This window comes from Teleopsis dalmanni, chromosome 1, assembly GCF_002237135.1.
Source record: "Teleopsis dalmanni isolate 2A chromosome 1, ASM223713v2, whole genome shotgun sequence".
Classification (NCBI taxonomy): Eukaryota; Metazoa; Arthropoda; class Insecta; order Diptera; family Diopsidae; genus Teleopsis; species Teleopsis dalmanni.
This window is the reverse complement of record NC_051846.1, coordinates 165351626-165362473: the sequence shown is the minus strand read 5'-3', so window position 1 is coordinate 165362473 and position 10848 is coordinate 165351626. Positions and strand designations below refer to the sequence as shown.

At 26.9% G+C, this 10848-nt stretch overlaps 2 protein-coding genes across 2 annotated transcripts; one reads left to right on the top strand and one right to left on the bottom strand.

Annotated features, from left to right (window-relative positions):
* Positions 1–4921: 4921 nt before the first annotated feature.
* Positions 4922–5733, bottom strand: LOC119666639. The gene is made up of 2 exons (XM_038075921.1): positions 5215–5733; positions 4922–5122 (listed from the first exon to the last, which is right to left on the bottom strand). Exons 1-2 carry the CDS (start codon positions 5242–5244, stop codon positions 4922–4924), a joined length of 231 nt encoding a protein of 76 aa, XP_037931849.1. The 5' UTR covers positions 5245–5733.
* Positions 5734–7633: 1900 nt separating this feature from the next.
* Positions 7634–8629, top strand: LOC119669390 (enhancer of rudimentary homolog). The gene is made up of 4 exons (XM_038079265.1): positions 7634–7749; positions 7866–7952; positions 8032–8440; positions 8504–8629. Exon 3 carries the CDS (start codon positions 8052–8054, stop codon positions 8361–8363), a length of 312 nt encoding a protein of 103 aa, XP_037935193.1. The 5' UTR covers positions 7634–7749; positions 7866–7952; positions 8032–8051; the 3' UTR covers positions 8364–8440; positions 8504–8629.
* The last annotated feature ends 2219 nt before the right edge of the window (positions 8630–10848 follow it).

Here is a 10848-nt window from a genome sequence, read left to right as displayed (position 1 = left end):
TAAAAAACATAAACAAAGCAAAGCCGGCAAAATTTTTTATCTTTTATCTTTAATAACTTAAGCAGTCATATTTCACATTGAACTCGTTAATATGAGATACATATATTGTGACAAATTAGTTTGTTTAATGATTGCCGGTATCTAATTGTCAAATATAAAGAACGTTATAGATACAAAGTAGATTTATAAATGATTTATGATATGAAAAAATATGGAAAATATAATTCAATAAATATGTACTTAGATAAAAATATACAGAAATAGCAATAGATATAAAAAAACTATTTTTATTTCAACTATTATTTATCTATTTAGTCATCTATCTTTCCAAACTTATGTATATCTTTTTATAGGTGATTTTTGTCTAAAAGTTTATTAAGATAGATTTTTTTAACTTTGTATCTCAGTAATGATTTATGTTATAAAATATATTGAAAAATTATTTTTACTTTACCTATTATTTATCTCTATTTAGTCATCTATCTTTCCAAACTTATCTACATAAAGGTGATTTTTGTCTAAAAGTTTATTAAGATAGATTTTTTTAACTTTGTCTCTCAGTAATGATTTATGTTGTAAAAATATTTTGAAAATATAATTTATTATAGTTAAAAACATAGTTAAAAACACATAGGAAACACATAGGTTATCTGATTTTCGTTGCTTCAACTGTTATCTATCTATTGAACTATCTATTTTTCTACATACATGTAAAAATCTTTGTTAAAAACACAAGAAAATAGCACTGAATATAAAAAAGTGTTAGGTTGTTCCTTTATCTATTATCATCTATCTAGTAATCTATCTTTCCAAACTTATCTATATCTTTTTATAGGTGCTTTTTGTCTGAAAATTTATTCAGATAAATTTTTCTTTAACACTCTCGATCTCTATACTATATATATAGTATATAAATGATTTAAGTGTAAAAATATATTGAAAATATAATTTATTAAATACATAGTTAAAAACACATTGAAACACATAGGTTATCTGATTTTCGTTGCTTCAACTGTTATCTATCTATAGAACTATCTATTTTTCTATACTTAACTATATATACTACTCATATATGTATACACTCATAGTGTTTTCTGACCAAATGTTTATTCGTATGGATTTTTTTTATACACTTCGTGTATTAAACTCACGATTTTGTATATTATTATTATTGCTATGGGATGGATTCTAACAGCACATGTGTGACTGACTCTTTATTCTCTTCGCAGAATCTACACATTACAACCGTATATGGTATATACCCAGTCTCATAAGGTGGTATTATAGTTTACAGTGCCCTCTTAAGAGTCCTGTGATGATTCTAAGTTTTTCTTTTGAAAGGTTTTTACAATCCTGGTATCTATTTTTTACCAATAAATATTTTTTTACCTATGTTTTGCTACCAATAAGTGATTTGGAATACGTTAATCCTGGTATATTATCCCAGTAAACGATTTTCTATATGTGTTAAAACAAAAAAAACTACGACCAATTTTTCATTTGCAAAGTATCATATGAAAAAGTCGTCATGAAAAAACTTTCCGTCCATATCGTGTTTATTGACCTTAGATCAAAAATGTAATTGCGTATATATTTTAAAGGCTTTGTTACCAAGGATTTTCTTTTTAGAACCTAAGTTTAAAATGACATTTACTGCTACTGAAATCTAACTATCTATCTATGTTGGGCTTGAGACTTTTTAAATAAACATTAGTTGTATATTTGAAAATTTAATTTTGCTCAATATATATTTTTTTTTGCTCCTATAAATATTGATAATAATAACCATTGATAATAATTTGATATCGAAGACGAGAACGAGCTTTTATAATAAAGCGTAAACTAAATTTAAGCATATGTTGAAAGGAGCGATACCTATAAATACAACAATTGACAGCTGAGGAGGTGTTTACATCATTTACAGAGTTATCATTTAACGGTATTAGATGTAGTTATGCGAATGGAAGCCACTCTAGTTTTAACTCTATATCGACATCCGAGAATCGAAGGACGAAAAAGGGCCCAAGTCGTTTCGTGGTCTATTTCGGCTAATCCTTTACTTCAGTGGGGTCACTTGCTGGGCGGCGCGCTGTCCCAACGTCCCACAATATATATAACGGTATTCAAAATGTCTTTTCGAACCCTTAACTTTATATGGGATAAAAATAAAAGAAATTTCAATTTTCCATACACTACTACCCTATTATTTAACAAATTTATTTTATTTTTATTTTTTTTATAATATTACAATGCGTATATATTTTTTTACGTATGGAGATCAAGGCACCATTTAATTTTTATTGCTTGGCAGTTGTTCAATTTTGTTATTAATTTTAAAGCCAACTGCAGATACTATTTTAGCTTTAAACGATTTATGTTTGGCAGCAAAAAATAAATGAATAATTTTATTTGAAGTCAGTAGTGTTTTTTGTATGAGACAAAAAATTTAAACACTACACAATGGCTTTCTAGGGAATTTCCTTTGAGCTCGGTTAAGTTCAAGTTGAATGGGTCATTGAACCAAGACGCAAACGATTTTTCGACCAAATACGCGCAACTCAAACTTTTTTTGTTAGCTGACTAAAAATCATTTAAGAAGAATAACTTTTTTTTGGGAAGATAATATTAATTATTTAATTAAAAAACAAAATGAAAGTGTGTTTTTAAACATAAGGTTTTATACACATTAGCCAAAAAAAGATTTAGCAAACAAAATTGAAAGTTTCTGTTGAAACCATCAAACTTAAAAATGAAAGTCAGATGATAATTAAACAAAAAAATGATTAAAAATTGATGAACCAGAAAATTAGAGTTAAAATACTTTAAAGAAATTAATGGAAATATATAACAATTTTAGAAGCCAATTTTAGACGATGATAGATATTAATTTAAACAAATTGCGTTTACCACGAGCTTTTGTTATTATATACTCCCTCTTCCAGTAGTGGACATCTTTAGGGTTTCTATTATTCTATAATACATGCAATTCTGATTTAAGAATTAAGTGTATAACTTAAAAAATTACAAAACTACTTAGTTTTGTTTTAAAATGCTATAAGATTTCAAAATCATATACGAAATAGAGTGTCTCAAGAATTGAACCCGGTTCCTTGCATTTAACTCAGCATCTTAACTACATTGGCAAATGTGTTCTTGACAATTCTTATTCTAATTTAAGAATTTTATTTAATTTTTGTTAAAAAATATGTCTCTATGGGAAATTCTTAGTTCCCCATAGACAATGGGAATGCATTGTCAAATTTTTTTTCTTTAAGTTGTCAACACTGTATTGTATTAACATGCGATATAAGATCCCGATCTTCCTGCTTAGTATGTTAACATCAAGTGTTTTTAAAAATATACATTACTTTACTCCTTACCCAGGTGTATTTTCATTAGGTGCCTTAACAAATATACTTTTGAATGCTCTGCGATTACACAAGATCATCGTTAAGCCAAAGTTCTTAACAGCAAAATATGTGATCGAAATATGTGATCAAAAAATCGCCGTACTCAACTAACATAACTCCATAGCACTTTTTTCTGTTCACGAAGCTAAAACACTAGACACGAAAATACTTCGTCCCTATAATGGCTCTAAAAAAATTAGATAAATGAGTTGAAAGCCAAACTGAAAATGTCTGAAATGTTACGTCAAGCGACAACTTATGGCGTTATTGATTGGTTAATCTGGATTCAATCTAGATATACTTTTGATCTGTCAAATTTGGTTGCCCAATTGAACGTTTTCAGTGTACTCTAACATTTTTATAGTTTTGTTAGTGTTCATTTAAATTGTACACTATTTATAAATAAATACATATATCGAATGAAATCACATTTTATTTGACAAGTCATATAAAACAGATGGTAATTTCAGCGTAATGTTACTACTCTGACCAAATATCTAGAGTGTTATAAATTAATCTTAAGTGTTATACATTTCGCTCGAATCTTATCAATCAAGAATGAAAATTACACAAAAAGTGAATGCCGGTTAAAAAAATTACCCCAGGTTTAAAAATCGAAAACGCCATTACGAATCGAAAATGAAAATAACACTAAAAATAAATCTCGATTGAAAAAGTTTCCACAGATTAAGCTATCCAAACGATATTACTTTATCTGCTTGTATAATTAGTTGTACTTAATAATTTTCCAAAAAATGTATTTTCAATATCGATTTTATCTAACATAATACTGGATTTACACAAGAGTTTTGTTTGTAATTTTGGCTGTCAAAAATTTTCATTTCGCATTGAAAGCAACAACAATTGACAGTTAAAATTACAAACAAAACTCTTATGAGAATCCAATATAAGTTATTAAGACCGTGTGCGAGTTCAAGTAAATTAAGGTAAAGTAAATTCAAATTTTCTAGGGATTTTTTGCACTGCACTTATGTAAATACTTATTTATTTATTTATTGCACTTATTCATTATTTTTTGTTAAAAGTTTTAAAATAAATTTATTTATTTATTAAACATCTTATAAAAATTTCGAAACTCTGGTATATAACAACATTCGCTGCCATACCGACATATCAACTATTTCCCTCAATTTACCATCAACTTACTTGAAATCGCACAATGCCTAAATTTTATGATTAAATAGCTTATTAGATTATAATAAATGAGGTAAGAGTGATCTCATTTTACCATTTAATAAATTATAATTTTTTTTAGAAGGAATACCTACTATTAGTCAAATTTAATGATAATAATTTTTTTTTAATTAAACTCTAAAAGCAGTAAAGACAATACTATATCCAGAAATAATTTACAATACAATTCATATCTACTGCTTATATTATTTCATTTTTATTGTTTATTTGCCATCTACTACTCATGCCATTTTATTGTTTTGTTTATTTGCATAACAATAAATATTGTAACTAATATGGAAGCAAAAAATCGAAACTTACCCATTTGGAGAATCGATGACTTCAGGTGTTGTTGGTACTGGACGATAAATAAGCGGCTTAACACTGCAATTGTCGACCTCATCGAGAAAGACAATATCGTGCACCGGCGTAATACGATGATCGGTTGAGGTAAAATGGAATTCGCGAAATGAGCCCTGCAAAAGGCAACGCAGCGTCGGCGCAGACTCATTGGGTAACTAACGGAAAACAACAAAAAAAAAATTAATGACAATGCGACTGCGTAGAAAAAAACAGTTACTTAATTCATTTTTAGTAATAAAAAAAATACCTTAACTTTAGCATTTGTTGTGGAAAACATTGGAAAATTTCATTTCTCACTACAAACGCGATCACAACACAACAAAATAATAAATTTGTAAACAAAAACAAGAAAACTACGCGCAGCTGCTCAGAAAATTCTAACAAGAAATTATAAACGCTACGTAAAAACTGAGAATAATCGAACGGTAGAATTTTAAATGCAACACGCCGAGTACCGCAATTCAAACACAATATACCTTTTTTATTACATTTTTTTTTAGCAAATAAATTTTAAACTTTCATTTTAAACACATTTTCAGGCACTTCTCATTTATTTATTCAAGATTAAGCAAGACCAATTGGCGCCGTTATTTCATGTAAACTTCAACACACACACATTATTGAAATTTTTTCCCTTTATCTTTTGATAAAAAAATTTAATTTTCATAACATAAATACTTTTTACTAAATTTTTATATGTATTAATAAAATCACTAAAAACAAAAAAACCTCTGATCAACAAAAAATAATAATAAAAATAAACGTCTCATTTCCTTGGACCATTCACACAGCTGATTGTCATTTTTGTATTACACTTACTACCTCATTCGTATTGAACTGACCATGGGAAACATGCGATCGTGTTAGTGTTTTATCTCATTCTTATCATTTGATCATTCTACCTTTGCAAAAGCGAGATATGTAATACGTGCATTTGAGAGAAATCCAGTTGAGAATTTAGAGTTGCCAGCTTTTGCTTTACTAAACAGTCTACAGGAAGATATATTAGAATTATGCTATGAAAACAATCAAATGATCATCGATCCACATATATGTTGTTGCTTTCAGTATTTTAATATTTTTATATAAATATTTTTTTTCAATACAACAACAAATGTGGGAATTCAAAATCAGTAAATTGTCTACTGTCGCTTAGGATATATAGTTCAAAATTGGTAGCTTAAGTAGTTTTCCATTGGTAAATTTGGATTCAATCTACATTTACTCTCGATCTGTCAAAGTATATTATCCAATCAAACAATTTCAAAAATATCCAATACAAAAGTGGTTTAGTAGGAATTTATATTTTTCATAATTACATATATCGAATATCAAATCACACTGTGTTTGTCAAGTCATAAAAAAACCGTAATTAATTTTAGGGTAATCTTACTACTCTGACAAAATATCTAGAGATATAAACAAATTTCTAGTAATATAAATTTTACTGTGATTTTGCAAATTGATAATCAATTAATAATCGAATAGTTCAGTAATCTCAAATTACTTGAAAATAAACTACTCATCGGTCTGTATATCTTAGATCAAATATGAACTCTGTGCTTAATATTTCTTAGCATATCCAACAGTCCAATCGTGATTTGTAATAAATAATACAAAAAAACATATTAAATTAATTGGATCACTGTTTCGGTTACGTCCATTGAACTGCAAATTTGTAACTAATATACAATAATATATATAAATAAGTACAATAAATATATATATGGAGGCAATTCAATAACATAATCAATATAATAAAAAATTCTAACAATAGATAATAGATATATCATTGTCGATACCAACTCAACAATAGTTGAAATTATTTAATTTGAATATAACAAAGATAAATATTTAAATGTAGTGTAACAATCGAAAACCAGGTCTGCTCCACGAGACACTCGTAGTAACTTCGAGTAACACTGTATATACACAAGTGTGTACCATCAGCAGTCTTTACTTGTTACACAGACTTTACTTGTACATTTTATTTCAAGAAAAATTTGAATTGATATGTGAATCAGGTGTTTTGATTTGAATTTAAATTTTTGTATAGTTTATTTGCACGGCACTGGTATTTACACCAGACTTTACACAAAGGTGTCCCATGAAAATCTGTATAAAGAGCGTAATTTGACACTTTATTTGTGTTACACTCTCAGTTTGTAATTTAGTTATGTTTTATTTGAGTTTTGCTACGAGCAGCTTGCGAAACAAACCTATTATTAAATATAAATAAATTTATAAATAATATAAATTAAATATAAATATTTAAATAAATATTAAATTAAATATTAAACATAGTTTATTTTTAATTTAAGCATCTTTATGGAACGAGTACTATTTCGCAATTGTACTTTGGTATTATCAACGATGTGTTTTTAAAAATCTGTTATTAAAAAGTGCTATAATGGGATAGAAAAATAATTAATACTTTCATGATTAAAAACGAAATCGTTTTTAAAAAGTGTTTAATATATATAAAATTATTTTGAACTTTGCATTATAATACTTTTTGTAATTGAACTTCATTTTATAATAACAGTTTTTATTTTTGAATTAAAACATTAAGTAATCATATGCAATTCCTTATATTTATCGATTATATTTAGACATTTAGTTCACAGCTACTGTCATGCACTGAACATACGACAGCTGTCAAAAAGTGAGATAGCTAATGATAAGCGAACAAGTGCTATTAGTGAAAAGGAAACCAAAGGAGTTGTGCGGCATAAAAAAGCCGACAGAAATAAAACCAAGTAGCATTTATTAAAATAATTTGGTTAGTGACAAATAAAGTTTTATTTTTTATGTATGAAATACGTAAAATAAATAGTGTATAAAATATTACAAATAAATTTGTGTTTTATGTTTAATAAAATAATACATATTTTTCAGAATTAAAATATAAATTTGTGCGGAACAAAATTTCCCCATAACAACGCTGCCATTTGTCAAAAGCAGCAATAAATAAAAAGTTTTGTAGTAAGTTCAGTTAATAATCGCGCTTGTATTAAAACGAAAAAAATATAATAATTTACTTGTGTATTTTTTCTTTAAATAGTTTATTATACACTGCCCAGTATGTCTCATACAATTTTGTTGGTTCAACCTGGCGGTCGACCAGAGACGCGCACGTACAGTGACTACGAATCGGTTAATGAGTGCATGGAAGGTGTTTGTAAAATCTATGAAGAACACCTCAAGCGTCGTAATCCAAACACCCCCACCATTACTTATGATATTAGTCAGTTGTTTGACTTCGTGGATCAGTTGGCAGATATAAGCTGCCTTGTGTATCAAAAGTCAACAAATACTTATGCGCCATACAATAAGGAATGGATAAAGGAGAAGATATACGTATTGCTGCGCCAGGCTGCTGGTAGCACAGACTGAATTTCATAAATTTTTCTTTCAAAATTTAATTTAATTGGAGGTTCTTTTCTTACTATGTCATCATTAAATAAATAAAGGTAAATATTGCGCTTAACATTTAATTTAAAATATTTTTGCTAAAATATTCTTTTATTTTTCAGATTTTACTAAGAGTCTCCAATATCGAAATAAATATTTGCATTAAAGTATACTCTGTTTTATAAAAATCTTCATCTTACTAACTCATTACAATATTCTTATTGTTCAATAGATCAATCAATATTAATAATAAATCGTTAACAAAAAGAAAAATTGACAAAAATCAACATTTTTAACAATTTTCTGTTAAAATGCATAAGTCAAGAATATTTCTTTGAAAATTTAGTAAAATAGTAACAATACTAATCATAATTTAATACAAAATGTTTTTGTAAATGCCGCAGAAGCGACTTTATTTAATTCTTGTAAAAAGTTAGTTTTAGTTTCATAAAATAAAAAAATATGTAAAAAATAAAAAATGCACTTGATTGAAATTAAAAAAAATCGTTACTTTAGGCGAAGTATAAGAGGCAATTAAATTTAAACAGCACAAATAGTTTATATTGAAAAATATTATAAATTAAAGTCTTTGTACATTATTAAATAAATTAATTTTATGTTTAATTAAAAATTAAAATTATAAGAATTTAAAATTAAGTGTGTATCATATTCCAGCAACACAACACCACATAAATAATTTGGTGTTGCAGTCATAAAGGTGTTTAAAAAAAATTTTATAGTGTGAAGTATAATTAATTGATATTTTGTAAAAATAAGAAACATTTTATATACATATATATATATATTAATAACCATCAGACAAATGGAAATCTCTTTTGAAAATCGTTATAAAAGAAACTACGTATAATTCCTTGATCAATGACTAACAGTCAAGTGGAAATCTTTCTTCTCTTCCACTTGTATCCAAAATATCCAATAAGATTGCCTTTAATATCTCATTTTTTATGCCGTTTGCAATAATTAGAATTCCACATTTTATATTTTTATCATACAACATTATTGTGTTTAGAATTATCAGAAGAAGTAATTGCATGGATTCCATAGTATCAAATCAATCTGTTGGTAGAAAAGAAATAGAATAGGCAGGATTTTCTGGCGAAAATAATGAAAGAAATGGAATACGCAATTGAGCATTTAAGAAATTATTCCAAGACAACTGATGATGGATATTTGGCAATATTCGAAACAGCTGTATGGTCAGCTAAAAATTCAATTAATTAAAATAATAAAAATTTTTGTTGTTGCAATTCACTACTGTTCAACGAAAACTTCTTTATTTAAAACAATAGTTTATATTTAGAATTTAGTTTCTTTCTTCAACGCGGACATTTAATATCAATTTAATACAAAAAAAAAATTAAAATATAGAATCTAATCAAGGTTATAATCAAGCCACACATTTAAAGGGGTTCTATTCAACTAAAACATTATTCTGATTATTATTTTATTATTCTAATTGTTGTTAAAATTTTGCCCTCGTAATCACGGATGTTTATAATTCCTAAGTCCAGTTAAACTACGTGTTGGCATTTATTCCGCAGTCTGGAACCATTTTACTTTCCTTTAAGTATCATTTTGTTACCTAGCTTTCGAATAACATAATCAAATCATATTATACTATGTGTCTTGACATTGAAACATTGGGAAACAATACCAAATTTTTACTGGTAAGAAATTATAGACATATATCCAAGTAATGATGAATAAATACCTGGTTAGAAATTGATCGATTCATTATCAAAGACATCTAGATATGAAGAAATACCTTAAAACTGAACAATTCCAATGTAAGATAGACTTTAAAGACAATTTGGGACAAATGAGTAAAATGTCTTCAATGGATTTTGCCACTCTTAAAGACTGGAAACCTCCAAATCTCTTGTGCAGCGTCTGTGTTTGAGTAATAATATTCATTCTTAACGTAAAAACTGTAAATTATTTCAGTATTAGTGTCTGCTACGTATGTTTGTGTAGTTATCTAATGATGCTATCCTCGGACAGTCGATAAGACAATGTCTATTGTGAAATCCAATAGCAATAATATTAATTAATTGTAGAAAATTACTAACTAATATTAAGAAAATGTGATGTACATATATTAAAATAAAGATAAAATATACTAACTTCTTCACAAATACCAAAAAATAGAAAAAGCATCGGATATCTGATAAGAATTCTATGTACAACATAAGGTGTTATTATAGTATAGTACCCTAATGTAAAATAAGCACTTATCTTAATCCAATAATTTTGCATAGATTATTTTATAACAAAAATAGATTCAAGCTAAATATGTTATGTATTTTCTTCTCTGCTTATGGAATAATTATACGATCTGAGAGAGAGGTGCTGAGATTTTTTTTTCGTAGTAATAAAGTTTTAGAGATAAGATTCACTATCTATTATTAATATTACATGCTGGAGTTTATTCGCAAATAAAAAAATT